This window comes from Rhopilema esculentum, chromosome 6 (assembly GCF_057945365.1).
Source record: "Rhopilema esculentum isolate cy_ngs chromosome 6, ASM5794536v1, whole genome shotgun sequence".
Lineage (NCBI taxonomy): Eukaryota > Metazoa > Cnidaria > Scyphozoa > Rhizostomeae > Rhizostomatidae > Rhopilema > Rhopilema esculentum.
Genome location: NC_142820.1, coordinates 525631 through 543663, shown reverse-complemented (window position 1 = coordinate 543663; position 18033 = coordinate 525631). Strand labels below are relative to the sequence as shown.

The 18033-nt window shown below is 36.8% G+C and overlaps 2 protein-coding genes across 2 annotated transcripts in view; both read right to left on the bottom strand.

Annotated features, from left to right (window-relative positions):
- Positions 1-125: 125 nt before the first annotated feature.
- Positions 126-18033, bottom strand: part of LOC135686461 (DNA-directed RNA polymerase III subunit RPC2) — a 39025-nt gene continuing 21117 nt past the window's right edge. The window contains exons 29-48 of the mRNA XM_065202691.2: positions 17638-17723; positions 17286-17322; positions 17051-17100; positions 16667-16703; positions 16047-16108; positions 15616-15634; positions 15440-15517; positions 10899-10982; positions 10032-10071; positions 5360-5420; positions 4249-4331; positions 3792-3840; positions 3067-3084; positions 2802-2907; positions 2072-2168; positions 1830-1920; positions 1436-1482; positions 1072-1131; positions 661-750; positions 126-307 (exon numbers count right to left, since the gene is read on the bottom strand). Coding sequence (XP_065058763.1) covers positions 181-307; positions 661-750; positions 1072-1131; positions 1436-1482; positions 1830-1920; positions 2072-2168; positions 2802-2907; positions 3067-3084; positions 3792-3840; positions 4249-4331; positions 5360-5420; positions 10032-10071; positions 10899-10982; positions 15440-15517; positions 15616-15634; positions 16047-16108; positions 16667-16703; positions 17051-17100; positions 17286-17322; positions 17638-17723 — 1322 coding nt within the window. The 3' untranslated portion in view covers positions 126-180. The remainder of the gene's footprint in view (positions 308-660; positions 751-1071; positions 1132-1435; positions 1483-1829; positions 1921-2071; positions 2169-2801; positions 2908-3066; positions 3085-3791; positions 3841-4248; positions 4332-5359; positions 5421-10031; positions 10072-10898; positions 10983-15439; positions 15518-15615; positions 15635-16046; positions 16109-16666; positions 16704-17050; positions 17101-17285; positions 17323-17637; positions 17724-18033) is intronic.
- Positions 5431-10020, bottom strand: LOC135686466 (adenosine receptor A3). Its single transcript, XM_065202696.1, has one exon. The coding sequence runs from the start codon at positions 8608-8610 to the stop codon at positions 7669-7671; it is 942 nt and encodes a 313-aa protein (XP_065058768.1). The 5' UTR covers positions 8611-10020; the 3' UTR covers positions 5431-7668.

Sequence of the window (18033 nt, the reverse complement as noted above, 5' to 3'; positions counted from 1 at the left end):
CAGTTTTATAAAACGTAGCCTAGATGTGTTGGCCAAACGTTTTTGTAAAGAATTTCCTTACAATTAAAAGAAACGTTTGCTTCCTCAAAAGACTTAGATCTAGTGAAAAGAGAATCAAATGACCGTTCCCTCAGACAACTACGTATTGATCTAACTAAGTAACACAACGAATCATCTAACCTAGAGATATTTTTGCAGTTTAATTCTTGGAATTATGTTCATTGATTGTAGTTCCTGGAATAGAAGCTTGCAGGCATAGGGCATCTGTAAAGTCGAAATATGTCTCGATGACTCGCAATAGTGGCACCTGAAAGAGAGAATATCAAAATACCGTCTTCACGTTGAAATCACCAGGTAAGGTAAAAGATGTACAGGCATTTTACAATTTTATTTTTGCAAACGCAAAACATATGTGAGCTGAATGCAGGCTCGAGGCAAAAATAGAGCTGAGGAGTGGGGAGGGATAAATTCGTCCTGATTCTGAAAAGTTTGATCGGGTACCCCCCAACTTCTCTTGATTGGTGCTTCCTTGAATCTTGCTTCCCTAGATTCGTCTACATTTTGAGTCTAAAACTGTTAAATGAATGGGTCAGTAAAGAGGAGACACGGACATGAGAATATCGACAACGGTAGAAATGAGCAAAGAAACTCGTGCCATACCATCCGGAGTATCCCATGAGCCCACAGTGCTCACAAACATCGACTTCAAAGGCATCGCTAGAAATCATGAGCCTTTCCAAAAGGAGCATGCTGCACAGAAAGAGGAAAGATTACAATATAATGACACAACTTAAAAATAAAAATTAATAACGAATACAAATGAAGTAAAATACAGCATTTAAAATACCACAATTCATTACGACGAGACACGAAACAATTCCAAACCATTTTAAGATTAAGCATGTAACATTTCTCTGGAAACATGAAGAACAAATTGACAGAAATAATGCTTTTAATAGCGATTTCGGTAGACTGAAAAGTTCCAATAAAGGCATTTTCACTATGCTGAAAAATTTCTTACAAGCAAGTAGGGGGAAGAAGAATAATGAAGCGATAGAATGGCTTGCTCACCTGGCCCCGTATCCGATTAGACAATCTCTCTCCATCTCACCAAGACGTAAGCCACCATCCCTGAGATCATAGAAGAAGAAGATCATGTCTAAATTGTAATTACCAGAAGAATCATTAAGGAATCTACCCAGGCAAGTATAATGTTTCCTTTGGTTGGCTACAACACTTTCCTTTTGGACACTAATACCATAAAAGATTAAGCTTTTGTGCCGTTCATCTGAAAGGGTCCAGGCCAGCACCTTTTTGCTCAAGGTAGGTCTCCTCTACCACAACGCCTCAATGCTTCAAAAGAAATAATTTTGTTCTACAAAATACATCAGCTGAAATAAAGATGATAACACAAAACTGAGAAGAAAACACTGACCGAGCTCTTCCTTCTGTAGGTTGCCTTGTTAGAACAGCTCTTGGGCCCTTTGTATACAAAATATGCCAACTGAGTTTCACTGCTAAAAATGCTGCACACATTGCTTATTTTAAGATGATAAGGGTCTCTCAAACAGTAAGGGCTTGAACAAACTGATGAAATAAATATCTTGCAGTTTTACATTTACATTTAAAAGAGAAATTTTCAAACTAAAGGGTACAAACGGGAACAAGAAACATGCAATGAACGATCAGAATTAGTGAAAATTTTCAGGACGCTAATTTCGAGTTGAAAGAGGGGATCTATGAAACGAGTAAGTGCTGATTGTTTGGGGCAAACCGAACACCGGTGTTCGAAATACGACATAGCATGGAAATGGCAAGTTCAAACTTACTTTTGCTCTAGCGTGCATTTTATCAAGAACCATATGCTTCAGCTTTTGGTAGTAAACTGGTCCAAAGAATATGTACGCATTCAAGGGTTCACTGAAACATGAATTTACAAAAGAAAAACATAAACACCGCGTACAAAAAACTTCAGGTCGACAAAGAAATAAGGCAATAAAAATTTAATCGAGTAGCTTTTAGGAAACAAGTTATTATTGTGAAAATGGAAAGCAAATGTAATTTGCGATACCCGGTTATTCCCGATGTGACGTAATCTTTTCCTTGGTAATTGAACCCATATCGAACCAGCGTTTCGCAGACATCTTTCACTTTACTTCCACCAAAAGCTGTCCAAAAATAACAAAGAATTCAAGCATCCAAGAAGAATAATGCTTTCAAGATCAATAAAAGGCAACAAAACCTTAAAATAGTAGGCAACGGCACTAGGTAATCAAAACGAAAAAAGACTAGCTAAAGACAGGCGACGGATAAAACGCCGAACGACAAAAACGACACTCGATCGAGCAGAAACAAAAAATTGATTTATCTTATTTTGGTGATTTGACGATCGTTTTCAGGGATCTGTTTGGAAGGGGGCAAGTGGAAGTAACTGGGAGGGATATTCATAGGTAGTTGCAAATCAAATTATAATCAGGCATGCGTTTTGCGTACCAGAGCAGTGGATCTGCAAGGATATGCAAGATTTCACTTCGACAACTTCAACAGTGTCGTGAAAATTGAGTAGCATTTTGGTACTGTATATAAACATGAGCAAACTCGTCGGGTATCTTCAAGCAACAACGAAGAGCTAATGAAAAGGTTCATTAGAGTCTGGGTGATGATTATGTGTTTTATTTGACCTACCATCTGATCACGTGTTTTATTTAAATTTCTACAAATGATAACTAAAATGGTAGCATGAAATTGAACACGTGTGGATTACAATAGGTGTTGTACGGAAAGAATGTAGCAGATCATACCGGTGCCATAGTGAAATTTGCCTTCCAAGACACCTGCTTTGCCAGCAATCAGTTCGATCAACTTGCCAACGGTCATTCGAGACGGAAAACCATGTGGGTTCATTATCTGCATGAATTTCAAATAGATAAATTCGGGTATAGAAAACTTAGCTATAACTAACTGGATAGAAATGAAAATAAATTTCGTTACTAAACATTAAGATTCTATCATAGTATAAACAAAGTACGAAAATGACAATATTATATAACAAAAATAAGGACTTACAATATCTGGGCATATTCCCTGTGAAACAAAACAGAAGAGTCAAAAAGAAAAGTTCATGAATACTTGGTATATATATATATAATCTTCTAACTGCAAATATTGTTATCTTAGATCAATTTTATAAACAATTAAGGGGGAAAAGCAACTTAAATCCATCACCTTTGGCCATTCTGCCAAATGTCAACATTTACTAAAGATTCTAGAGTGCACCAAAACCTATGTGGATAAAAATCAATTGGCAAGCAACATGGCCTTTTCATGAAGGCCTTTCGGAACATGTCTACATAAAAATGTTTTGGGAAATATCTAGGTACCCTGATTATTGTAGACAGAAAAAGTTCGTTTTTTCTCATTGACACATAAACTTAATTGAGGGATTAGCGGTCGCTGATTAATGAGGGTACCACACATACGCGTCATTCTTTTTCGTAAGTGACATTCGATCCACACCTGAATATAAATATCCAACTAATGATAGGTAGAACACGGCAAAACGAGGACATTCCATACTCCCAGGACTGTCGGACGACGATCGTGCATTTTCTTTCCGCTTTTATGTATTATTTTGAAACAGGTCTTAAACCTTAAACTTCTAATATTCACAACACTGTCGTCTATTAACCAAATTTGTTATTACAAATACAGGGATTAAGCGGCTTTTGTTAATATTTTGGGAAAGGTGTTCCAGGCCAAGCTTTACAAAGGATGAAAAATGGTGAAATTACCATTTCTGTAAATGGCATGTCTTCCTGATTGACTATTAGACCACAGACCCTAAGAAAAATGTATAAATCAATAACCATTCAACAAGAAAATTACTCAAACAATAAAAAACCAGTCAAGAAGATAACAGCAAAGTTTGTCATAATTATCGAATCGATACGAAAATCAATTTAAAGACCATTCACCCAATCAGAATGTGAAAAGTAATTAAAGATAACTGTAAAAGTTTCATCGATTTCTGAACTAACACATTGATCCAACATACAACATTATTGGTAGACAGAAGCTATCATAATGTTTGGTGACAAAATCAATGTTTGTTGATTGATGAATACGAGCTATGAATACAGCTTTTTAAGGAAAACTTTCGACAAACACAGCTTCATGAAAAACTAGAAGAAATCTTTAAACAGTATCTCTAACAGTATTATCATTTCCTCTTTCATTGACGTTTCTCACCCTTTCTGTCCATGTCTGCTGCTAAATTTGTCTCCAAGTTCAGGTCGTCTTGTCTGACGTAGCAAGATTTTTATCAGGAATGCCTGCAATGCAAGATGACATATTTAATCTTTTAGATGTTTACTGGCCTTGCTGAATCGCGAATAGAGCAGGATTGCCAACTGGCCTACTGGGGGGCCAAATTTGAGAAATCTGGCCTTTTTAAAGCATGTTTGGCTACGCAGTTTTGCTTTGGCCTCCGGCCTCATTTTGGCTATTTTTGGCCTCCTAAAGGAATGTTAAAAAATGATATCAAAACCACATAAAATCAAAAAAAAGAATGACCATAATATGCCCATGAACCAGACAGACATTTGATTTTATCCAAATGAACCAGTGCCTGAATTGCTCATGTAATAACGCGAAGTCATTGCTATAATTCAAAACTTTTTTGATCTATGTTCTAACGTTTTAAACTCATGTCAGACGAAAAGCTCTAGTATGACTCAAAATGTTTGCTTTTTTCAAACCCATTTTGAAATAAAATTCGCAATTTATCAATAATCAATAACTCGCATAATAGCAGAGATTGATCTACCCATTTGTAAAAAGTTAGAATAAATAGTGAATAATGCTTTAATTTTCTCGAATTTTTATCTACGATTACCAAGTGGCAAAGTAAATATGACACTGCAAGGAAGTACAAGAGTCTTGGGAAGCGCAATATATTTGGCTTACAGAGTCTAGTGACGGGAAGGGCAACGGATATACTGCAAACTGTGCTTGTTTTTTACTGCGCTTGCGCATTATGACGTTACTGTGTTATAGGTAAATTTGGCCTTTATTGACGTGATTCGGCCTATTTTCATAAACAGTTTGGTTACTTAGTACCCAGACCATATGGCAACCCTGGAATAGAGTGTTGGTTGTGATAAACTTGATGGATTTGAAATCCCAGATATCTCACATCTTAACTCTGACAGAAACTGTGAGCAAATAAGGTCCTATTGTAGACGACATCGAGTACGACGGTGTATCGTACGAATTATTTTTCTTGAAGTTGAATTGAAGGCAGGCAAAGAAAAAGAGCAAGTCTGAATGGTAACAAGAAGTGAGCATTGAGGAACCACACCTCTTCCATGGTAGACGTTATTAGCACTTTTTCGACATACGACGGTACAGGGCCTTTGTATCTGAATTGAAAAAGACAAAGCAGTGATGATCATTTCAAAACGCAGAAGAGGGATCGTAAAAAGTAGAAACTAAACTAATTGCTGAAGACAGAAAATTAAAATTATTTCTAAATCATTGTAAATTGTGGATAGCCAATAATCAAACGACCTTGCAACATTGAAATCAACTAAAAGAAATAAAATTTATTTAATGTAACAGTTTTTGCTTTATAGTGTATTTTTTAATAAGAAATAAAACTTTTGCTCATTGGCGCATCAAAAGCTTTGTGTCGTTTTATATGGCCGACTTATATGTTAAAACGACCCAATTCCATCTTTTAAGCTATCAAAACCTTCAAAGAAAGTTGAAAAATCAAACAACAGAGTGAATGCTGATCATGGTTGCCAAGCACAAAGCTAATCCATTGCATTTTGGACTGCGTTTGTCAAATATGCTTAAGGTGCTCAGCAACTAAAAGAGTTTACCTGACTGTAACCAGTTATATGTTGATACAAAAACGGCATCAAAAACTGTGTTTTCATGGGGACGCTCAAAATGGTCACATTCCTGTTGGAATTGTACCAGTAGGGTTCATTTGGGTTAAGCATTTTAGATTAAGGAGGAGATTTTGTGTTTGAGTCCGAAACTCAGCGGGGACCTCACCGAACAAGTTTGCAAAAAAATTGTTTGTTATTGGGAACCTATTGAAAAGGGGAAAGTTTTCAGGACAAAGTCTATGGCAAAGAAGAATATTAAAAGGGGAATGTTTACTGGAAATGAACGTATTATACCATAATTCAACTTGCATACAGATTGTTCTTGCCCAAAGTCTCCTAATGATGCAAATATCATACGGATTGTCAGAAGAATGTTTGAAAACATTTGTAGGCACTCAGCAATAAAATTACTCTATAATCCCATCTAATCACTTCTAATCCCGACCAATTCCACACAATTGTTTGTACTTGTATCAAAATTAACTAGGTCATTTTTATTTGAAGGGAAGTAGAAAAAAACCATTTGTATTGTAAAAGATGCTGTAGCTATCAAATGTTCTTACTTTATCTAAATTAATTTTCTTTTTTTGCTGGTAAAATTTTTTACTTTGGAAAAACTTTCTCCAACTTTAATTACTTTTCGGAACCTTGTTTTCAGTTTCCAATAACTTCTGCAGCCCTGCTTCAAAAAGAAGCCGAGATTAGCGCAAACGCAGCTAGGTATCAAATTCTGTTTACATCAGACCAATATATGCCTTTCAAATCTTTAACATTAGGAACAGTAACAATTCCTCTTTATCAATCATTATCAGGTCTCTTTAAATATTCATATTGAGCAATCTTCTCAAAATGGAATTGAAAGTTTTGCATACAGCGGCTTTCAAAAGAAAAAACCAAAGAAAACAACTAGGAAATTTATAAACATAGTTTCATTTATCATAATAAATAATTTCATCTCTTCCTGTTGAATAAACCAATCTACCAGTTTCGAAACTAAAATATTGATTTTCAGTCTACGTTAAAGACAAATCGACCGCATTTTATAAAAAAAGCCTGGAAGGAAATAGATAATTGCTGCGGAAGGAAAAGCGTTGGTTTCGTTATTTTCCTGCATTTTGCTCGATCAAAATCAGGGCCTTGTCAATGCGTAGTGTAAATACAAAGAAAATGAATATCATCTCGCTTTTCAGTAGAAACCATATCAAGGATCATTCCCCTTGAGCATTCATCCGCAAGGACTGTAAGATTCCATACGTTTTTAAGGAACTTTTTAACAACCAGCCATGACGCCTTCCAATCTAAAATTGGCGGATGTATTGCGAGAAAAAAATTTCGTTATTTGATTTCTGTGTTCTTAGCCAAAGAGAGTCCAGCGGGACATGATGGTTGGGTCATGACAAAGTGATCGTTCTCAACCAAGCGCCAAAATTTATGGCTTTAGAAAGGATTTATCCAATCATAACAACCAAATCACACCGTGCTATGTTTAACAGATAAGCTCGAACAGAGCTGGCTTGGTCGCTGAACAGAAAATCTAAACATGTAGCTTTAATTGCAAAACTGCATTGTTTTGAAATGATGAATCAGAGGCTTTCCCTTCGAGTAAGTGCCCAAAGTAAACAATATATTTCTTGCTTCTTTGGCAAGTTTTCGCAGCAGTTCTCTTTGCACTGTGTTATTCGCCTTACCATAGACTTTTAAACTTATAAGATAAAATAAATTGACGATAAACAAGCGATATAGGAGTGACAATTTAGAACAGGCACGACGATTATGAATTGGATTCTAAAACCCGCAATGATAGGCTGGCACTAGGGCGGACTCTTGCAATACCCAAACGCCGCAGCAACGTTTCTTTGAAGCCGGGAATGCGGTAATAGTATATGAACGGATTGATGATGGTATTAGTAAGAGATACTGTAATTATTATAATATAGATGATATCAAAATGTTCCTGTTGCAGAAAGGCCTTGCCAGATAAGCCACTTACAGCAACCAGCGCAAGGTATACAGCCAACGGGGAGTAGAAGAGAATGAAGCATAGAATAACGCTTGCGATCGCTCGTCCGGCCCGAAGCCGACTCGCACTTACAGCATCAGTGCCACTATTCTTGGCCATTGATCTAGCCTGCTTCAACTGCAGCTCTTTCTTTTTGACAATGTTCATAATTGTAAAATATGATTTTATAATAATGAACAACATCACAAAAGTATAAATAAAAATGACACTGGAGAAGAAGGCATGTCCGATACTGATGTAGTTCATAAGCGGGCTCAAACCAGGCAACATCCAGCATAACACAATTAGGAGTGCTGTTTTGCGAATCGTCATGTATGCGGTGTATTGATGGCCCTTCGAGAGATGCATGTAACGATCATAGCTGACCAGTGCGATGCAGCTCATAGACGCACCCGTCAGAAAAGCGGAAAAGAACCTTCGCACCGTGTTGAAGGGGCAATTATGGCGCATTTCCAGTGCAAACAACTGCGGGACAAACAAAGGTCCATGCAACAAGCCTCCACACAAATCTGTCATGGCAAGCGACAGTAAAGTCAAGTTCGAAGATTTGCGCAGTCGACGATCTTTCAAGAACACGTAAAATATCGTGGAATTCCCGATCAAAGACAGCAGGGAAATCAACGAATTAAGAATGCCAAATATCACGCCAACGAAGTTCGATATAGTCTCAAAATTGTTCTCGCACTTTTCCATTTTTAACCTTTCGAAGAAAGCTGAAAATACATGTTTGTAAGTATTATAAATAACTGTAAAAAGCCAACCCGTTAATGACCTTCAGCTGCAGCTGATTTGGGAAAACCGAACGTTATTGTTCCCAACATCCAATAGATAATTGACGGAGAGATTTGAAAACACCTGGTATTCCTTTGCGGCTAACTGCTTGAGTAAAGCGTAGAGTATATTATTTTAAGTAATCACCGACCAATTAAGATGGTAAGACATTCCCGATGCAACTTTCAAGCTTCCAGAAGAATGCTGGAGATAGCACTATTAGCAGAGCTGAATCGATAGATCAAAAACAGGCAATCCTAGCCGCTTTGCAACAATCCAGGCTGAAGAAAACACGCACAAATGATCTCCTTATCAAAAACGAGCCATTCCAAGATAAATTTTTACGAACACTTGGCAGTCTTGATCTTTACTTGTGCATGTTGTAAAGTTGAGTCACATATAAACTCCCAACTGGTAAAGTTGGCCTCGAGCGCTTGTCAAGCACTTAGTACTCCAAACAAAAGGCAGAAGCCAATAAAGAACATAGACCAACGTGCAGCAAACTTCTGCAGATGAGCTTCTTCTTAATAACAATGTCGCATTATCCTTAGCCCTTTGTCAGTAATGATCAAAGAAAAACTAACAAATCACCTCTTTGCGCACTGCCTTAAATTTCCTCAATATTGTTGCCATGGCAACCAAGAGTAAACGTCTATATACAGACAAAAGAAACTTCCAAGCTTCCCTCTTTGTCAAATTTATCCAGGGTTACAGTGGGTAGAATATATCAAGAAACAAACAGTCACCGCCGAAGAATAAATTGGAATAGGGGTTATCAGTTTATCAGTGATTTTTACCTTCTGGGCGGAGTTTACGAGGATTTTTAAATTAAAAATACAGATCAGGTAATTCTTAAATGGTTGATCACACAATTTCATGACAATTACTTTCGATGATGATATGGGGATTACAAAAACTCGACATCTGGTTTAATGGGAAAATACTCGAAAACAAATAAAACCTCATGACGATGAAAAGCTGAAAACTATATGCCCTGGCGAAGTGAGTCCTTGAAGAACAGGCAGTCACTGCTTTTTGTGATGCGTGAGCAAACACTGTTATGCTAATTCCACAGCCAAGCTTATTGCGAAACCGAGTTGGTAGAATCATTTTAATGTGTGAAACATTCAACTGAATTTAAAGACTCGAAGCAGTATCAAATTCATGAAACTAATCCCTACCATGAAATAAAAACAACAATTACATTCAAAAAATAACAGCGAATGTACAGTAAGCTAGGCTACTAAACACCAGGAAATTGGAAAGCTAGCTTCTCTTGAAAAGAAAGTAAACATCACGTTAAAACAGGGTCAGCAACATTAAGAATTTATTTTATGACATACCCCACGGGGACATCTCTGTATTCAGGTGGAGCCTGTGGGGCTAAAATGTTGATTTGTGATTAGAAATCAAGGTCGACAGACTGTGAGAACAATAAAATTGAAATCAGGATATAATATGCAAATAAAAAGAAAATGTTAGCAAGCCAGAGGTCGTAATAGCAATATATCCTTGTTCATATTTGTTCAAACAATAAAAATGCGCTCCAACGAGGCCTCCCACTTCACGGAACTTCAACGAAAGCAAGCTAACTGGTGAATGATCAATACAGTGATATCATTCGCCTAAAAGTTCAACTGACCTAAAGGACTTAGTAGATTGTAACACATGGCTCAGATGCTCAAACGTGCTTCAACAGTTCAGAATACGACTCGAATATTGCTCGGTAATAATAATAAGCTTCAGAAATTTACCGCTTCCCAAAGTTATTATTCAATGCTGTAAAAAAGTGTTTGAATCATTGTCGTTGATAAATAAATATTTTGAGCGAGAGTTTGGGTTTTCAAAGCAATCATACTGATTTTCCGAGTGCTCAGTGATAAAGGTCAAAGGATTCCGGCTTATTATTTCCACGAAACTCTTCTAATAACTACATTCCATTGCATCCTCCCCCCCCCCTCCCTTACGTCCGTCCCGTTGGCTATAGCTTGAGTTCCAGTCCTACTGGCCTACTAGTTTCAACGTACAGCAAACTGGACGAAAATGGGCGAGTCTAGTTTTTAAAAAAGCAAATTTTGAAAAACAATAATTGCCAATCTTCTTGCTTTGATAAAACATGAACTAATAGAAGGATAATCCACAATGATTCGAGCAAATACAATGCTGCTAAAATATTGAGCCTGCACAAAAGCAATTTGTCAAATACATACTTCCTTTGGAAGCCTTGGTGTACTGGTTTGTTACTGTAGGCATCGATTTGTTTACCAAAACTTGGCGATTTTCAACACATTCGCCTAAAAAAATAGCATTTGTTAGTAGAGAATAGCGAACCAGTCTTGACTGTTTTTTCAAAAAATTTCAGTTAGACTAAGACGGCAAAAAATGGAAGCTTAATGAAATAAACGAATTATCGAAAATACAGAACAGCACAATAAGCAGTCAGCGAATGATCAAGAGTGGCTAAATAAAGATACCCAAGGTGCTGAAGTCCAGTTCCCGTTCACTAATAAGAGGCTACCCTATAAGTACACGTGATTTCCGAATTCCCGCCTCGTTTTTTGCCCGATTCCCGACCATCAACTCCCGAATCACGGTGTTATCGATTCCCATTTCCCGATTCCCGCTCACAAAAAGTTGCCGATTCCCGATTCCCGCTGCCCTGAAAAACATATTAGGTACCCTCCTAATGACAATCATGTGATCCCATGATACCATCAACGAAAGAGCAAAATCTAGTGGTAGAAGGAATAAAAAGGCAAAGAACCAATTTTGTTCGCTTGTGAATAACTCACAGAAGTCTGACCACCATTTTTTCAAAGAGTATTGTCAAAGAACATCTATAATATGCACCGAGGAAAGAACGCTAAGTTGGCCAGTTTTTCATTCAGGGAGTTATAATAATAATGATAACAATCAATCTGGAATAATATAATGCGAGAAGCAAATGTTTTTCAACACGAAGATGTTTTCAGGAAGCCAAGGTGAAATATCATTGCAGCAAACAAGGCTTAATCAAAGTGAGACAAATGCGGACTTTGACAAAATTTTGTTTGCGGCTTTGAAGATACTTTACTCACAAATTATACTTCAATGAAAAGTTTTTGCAATAGACACCTTTCAAAATGTCCGGTAGCTAGTTATTTCATATCTCATGCCATAATGTCAGTTTTTCGGAGATAATCTCTACGTCAAATCCTTTAATCTCTCCTTTTTTCTATAAACCATAATTAAGGATCAATTCAAATGAACCTTCTGGCACCCAGGTATTTGAGTAGTAAAGTGCATTACTTTAAATTATCTTCGAAAATAAGGTTCGTTCTTCATAGGGCTCTCATGCAGTCTAGTAAAATAACTCAAAAAGTTGAAATATGAGGAGAAGTGCTAGGGACTTCCAGAGGCTAAAAATATTCTTTAAACCTGGGACGCCTTAGGACCCCGATTTAAAATTTGGATCTACGTCTTTCTCCATGGCTTTTCTCATATCAACGCAAAGTCCCGCGTCTCCATCTTTTTTAGGAATAACCACTTGCGGAGAAACATAGGGTGTTGGTCCATCAACACGCTTTATAGTATCTAGTTGTATAAGATTATCCAGCGCGGCTTCAACTTTCTTCCGCATGTGAAACGGAATTCTTCGTGCGGCCTTTGCAGCTTGACTTCAAAATTATTCAGCTGGCCTATTCCAGTAAAAAGCTGTGGATAACGGTCTCTGAGTTGGTCACTGTTTAGAGATGTTTTTGAAACAGTGTTCAGTTTCAAAGTGACTAGGCCTAATTCGCAAGCAGTTTTGTAGCTACGCAAAGAACCAGAACGTCCCTCTAACACATGAATGGTTGAAACGGCCATGTTGTGTTTTGATTCTATCACTGCTTCAAACGTTCCAAGCACTTTCAATGGTGTCGTAGAAGCAAATATTTTAGCTGTTGATTTCATAAGAGTAACAGGACTTTTAGGTCAAAATTTATCAAATGTGTCACTGTCCAGAATATCTGTAGAAGCACCGGTGTCAAGGACATTTTCACTCTGATGCCATTTATAGTGACAGTAGTATGCGGTGTCTTTGCTTGTGGATTTCCAAGAGTAAACAAAACAAATATTCATCGTCGCTACTTGAGGCAGACAGTTGGCGTAAATATGGACGGACGGTTGAGTTGTTGTACATAGTTATGTTCTTGACTGTCGTATCTGTCCTTTTTTGAAAACTGTAGTGTTTTTTGAGATCTGCAAACTTTAGCAAAATCGTTAGCTTTACCACATGCAATACAAGACTTTCCACGGGCGGGACAAAGTCCTTTTTAAGGTTAGCAGAAACCACAGTTGCCGCATATTGAACTGGCGGACGAAAAAACCATTTGCTGGGCGCGGATTGCTTTTAGATGGCTGTGTGTGTCGACGTGCTCTCACAAATTTGCATTTTTATGCTTGATTGTTACACCACTAGATGAATCTAATGACTCTTCTATCTCTTGTGCTTGATGCTCACTCACTTCAAAGGCCACTCTTACTTTGGACAATAAATTGGCTAACTTTGAAGCGTCTTCGCGGAGAGCGTATCTCCGGAGTCGTTTAGACGTACAATTTGGATTATTGTAGCTTTGATTTCGTTGTCGACATTTAAGAATTCACAATTTGTGGCAAGTTTACGCAAACGAGTTGCGTATTGATCCACAGTTTCTCCCTGCAATTGCTTAGCTTGACGAAACTGAAATATCTAATAATGCACGATTTTCTTCGGAAGAAAATATGCGTCCAACTTTTCGACGGCAGTTTGATAATCGTCAGCAGCACCATTATCTGGTATTGTGTCGAAAATTTCTTGAGTTTGTTGCCCAACTTGATACAAAAGCACGTTTACGTTTTGCATCGGTAATATCCATTGCTAAGAGATACGTCTCGAAGCGCAGGAGCCATGATGTCCATCGCTGACCAACAGAACTTGGATCAGTAAACGGGTTTAGGGCAATAATTGAGCAAGATCAATACGCCATATTTATAAATATGGCTGTAGCCATATTTATGTTGAAAAATATATGTTTAAATCCTCGTCGCCATTGATTATGTTCTGTGTCGCAGGTAGTACACAAGAAAACGTAAGTTTAGTAGGAGCGTAACAGAACATATATCAAAGCCTGAAAATGGCTTTGAAAAAAGCAAACATTTTACAACAAACAAAAAGCTTTTTCGTCTGACACTCCTCAGAGCATAAAACGTCAGAATCAGGGTCCGAAAGAACACGATGAAAAATATATACCCAGTTGTGTCCATCCATTCATCCATTCAAAATCCATCCATTCAAAAGGATTGCATCCCTACCAACCAAATAAGTTCCATCATTTATGAATTTACGTGCCAGTCTGATTCTGGCTACGTAGGACGCACCTCGGGACGCACAACCCAAAGATTGGGGGATAGGATAAAACAGCATGTTCCTTCCAACATAAGAAACAAAACTACCCCTCAAAGAGAACAGCCTCCTCGATCTTGTAGGTCTAGAAAAACTGTCAAAACAAGTGATTCTGCCATTGGTCAACATCTTTTAGACAACCCAGATTGTGCAAAACTCTATAATGACGACATGTTTCGGATAATTGGCAGAGCCCGGTCGTCCTTCCATCTAGCAGTTTTGGAGTTGATCTACATACGAACGAAAAAGCCGCCATTGTGTAGACAGAAGGAGTTCGCTTTCTCTCTTGGACTCCAGTGATAATTTTTCTTTAGGCTCGCGGCACTGATTGGTCAACTATACCGGTCTTGTGCTTGCGTTTTTCTGATTGGCCTATTTCGATCCACAACTGGGTATATATTTTCCATCGTGTTCTTTCGGACCCTGATTCTGACGTTTTATGCTCTGAGGAGTGTCAGACGAAAAAGCTTTTAGTGTGTCGTAAAATGTTTGCATTCTTACAGCATGGTTCTCTAATTATCATATCATTCTTATTTATGTAATGATAAATTAATATGTGCATAAATCACAACATCACACATGTTTGTGCGAATCGAAAGCAACTGATCGAAAACATAAATCTGAAAAAATAGACTAAGATGCGGCCCAAAATTTGAGGTATACATTTTTCTACCAAACCAAACTCACACAATCAACCCCTTTTTAAACTGTAATTGCATTCTACAAAAAACTAAAAAAGAAAACACATATTTTACTAAGGGTATCGTGTATGGAATATCTGTAAGATATGTAGCTAGCGAATCTCTTTGCTAGCCTGTTATCTTGATCCATTGTTGGGCAATATTCTAAAGAAATCTGACAAGCAAAAAGTATGAGGCGGTGACGCAGTGAAAGCCCATGCATTCATAAAAATAATAAGTACTGTTAATAGGAGATTTGCATTTGACTAAAAAGTATGCGAAAACTTTTTTGCTGTTGGGATAGTCCGGTAAAGCATCACCATACCTTTCGCAATATCTACCTGTCATCAATATTTTATAACTTTCACAGCTGTCGTGAATGATAAAGCGAAAAAATTAACAAACAACTGTAAGATTCCTAGCTGAATGATTTTCACTTCAACACTAGTGATAAAAAATAGTTTAAAATATTGAGAAAAAAGGGAGCTGTTTATAAATAATCTGTAAATCACAACACTTTCAAAGAATATTCTTAGCTGTTTGAACGTATTTCAGAAACTAAAATTAAAGAGCCAAATCAACATTGATCGCCTGTAAAAGAAAAAAGATTGCGGCATATTTGATGAAGAGGAAACGCTTTTAGCTGAAAGGAAAATATTCGGCACACCTGGAGACACTATTCCATCGGAGTCGAGGGCTTTGTGCTTGAATATAATGTCTCCTGTCTCAGAGTCCCGCGCTGGTCCTAATGTAGACAGACAGTAAATTAAAGATCTTGAAAACAAATAGTTTGACTGTACAAGGAACATAAAATATCAAATAACTCGTTCATTGAAGACTTACCCATAACTCTGTCGAAAGTCTGAAAATAAAGAAAAACGATTTTAAAAAAGTCATATCTTTTAAAAAGTCAGGGTCATATAATTCTTAGAAGCCTAAAATGGTCATATATTTTTTTTGAAATTTATATATGACATCAAGATGCAATAAACAAGTTTTAAATGACGGATGAACAGAATAGTATTCAATCTCGAAATAGCTCGATTGAGAATATTCAGAAGGTTTGTGCTGAAAAAGGGGAACCGAAGTAAGGCGTGTTTCTCTCAGCTTACTGGTAACAGCTTTAGAAAAACTGTCATATTTTTCTCAATAAATCAAATAAATGGTTTTATGCAGCATTATAAAAAAATAAAAAAAGTTAGCTAAGGTAAAATGTACCTAGGTACGTGCCTTATAAATGCAGCAATAATAGAATTTACTAGAATTAAATATACCTGGTTGGCATAACGCTTGAGCGTTGATTTGGCATTTCTGTAAACAAGACATCTGCCGAATCCTTTAGAAAAAGTTGATGAAATCGAAATTAAAGACAGTGGAACCTCTCTATTGTATGGAACCACTAGGATTACGAAGATTATAGGGAACCAAAAATTAATTTCGAAATACAAGGATTTCATTATACAGGAAAAATTCAATGTGGCCAACCATTTAGTTTGTTATAACAAGAAGTTGGTAATGAGAAGGGTTTTAATTGCTGTTAAGACGAAGTGTCATCTCCTACCTAATAACAACCACGTGCATTGTCAAAATTTGAGAATTCGAGGCATGTATAACTTGACTGACCATGATCTGTATCATAGCAATAACTTAACAAACAACAGCAATCGAAACTACATGCAAAACCCTTCATGCAGAACTACCTAAGCTTGATAATACACTTTAGCGTATAAAAGTATTGTATTGAAATTAATTTGCTATTAAGCAACTTATATGTGGAACTTTTACATTCAGCATTCTTCTTGGGAAAGAACATTTCTATTTTTTGAATTATCCACCTTAAAATAAGCATTAATCATCGAGGAGATAAAATTTCAAATAATCTAGATCACGTTACCTCGGTCGATGGAAGCTTTATTCAAGATCAAAGCATCCTGCAGGAAATTCAAACAATGAATTTGCAAACATATCAAGAAAACAACATTATACATTAGCAAATACAAACAGTCCCAAAGCCAAAAATTGATTAAATTAATAATTATTGGACTTTTGTGATAACATGTTGCATGTTTTATTTCACTTAAAAAACATCCTTTTGTAGTAACGCTACAATGAAAACAAACGCGATAGAAACAATCATCTTAGAATCTCGCGGAGACTCACATTTACAAAAATAATTGAGCATTCCTTGCCTCAAAATAACAATTACTTCGATATCATATCATCGCCTCAAAAGAATCCTTACCTCGATATCATATCATTGCCTCGAAAGAATTCTTACCTCGATATCATATCCACTGTAACTCATAACCGCCACTGTTGCATTATGCCCTTTGTTTAAAAAGATGAAATTAACTAAAAAGGCTTTTGCAATTCCATTCACTTTCATTCAATCAGTTATACGAAAGCTCTATTATTGCTCAAGTATCAGCTTGACTAAAAAAACATACGACAGTGTCTTAAATTGAGAAAGAAGTTTTGAAAAATTAAGAATTTTCAGGAAAATCAAGGGTAACCTGCGGGTAGCTTGTTGAAGTTGATGATGTCCAATGTCTGAAATTCAAAAAAACCGTTTGAAAAACTTCAAACATAGATAAAACATGTTTCTATTCAGCAGATATCATACATATTAGCTATAGGGATGTCTGCAGTCAGCAAAGAACATTGGCAATGACAGGGAAACCTGAATCATAGTGATTACTAATTAGATAAATCAAGGTATATGGGAAATTCAAGAGTTTTTAAAAGGGCTTAGAAACATGTGATCGACTTTAGTCAGTATGTTATTTGAGGTTGATCGAATGGATGATGCAGGAATAAATATAATCTACTCCACTGTTTGAAACCTTAATGTATTGTGATGCTAACCTTTGATTTGACAAGAGGTGCATGTGGATAAGCCAGCAAATACATCAAGGTATCGATTCGGTTCCTCTGGTTATACCCTATAGATCCTGGAAACAAAGACAGAATAGCAGTATAAGTGTTTATTGAGAAACAAAGAACGACCTATTTTACCTCCAGGCCCCTGATATACAGTCCTGTTACATATACAGAGGTAGTTCAAGGGCCGTTCAATGTTTTATCAAAGGTAGGCAGAATCGTCCAATAAGATTCTCACAATAGCATTTGGCTCTCATTAATATAATTCCATTCGTTTCAACATAAAAGAGATTTCCGCTTAAATTCTTACATTTTATACAGAATAGCTTTGAAAAAAGCAAACATTTAGTAAACTAAAGCTTTTCGTCTGACACTCTTCAG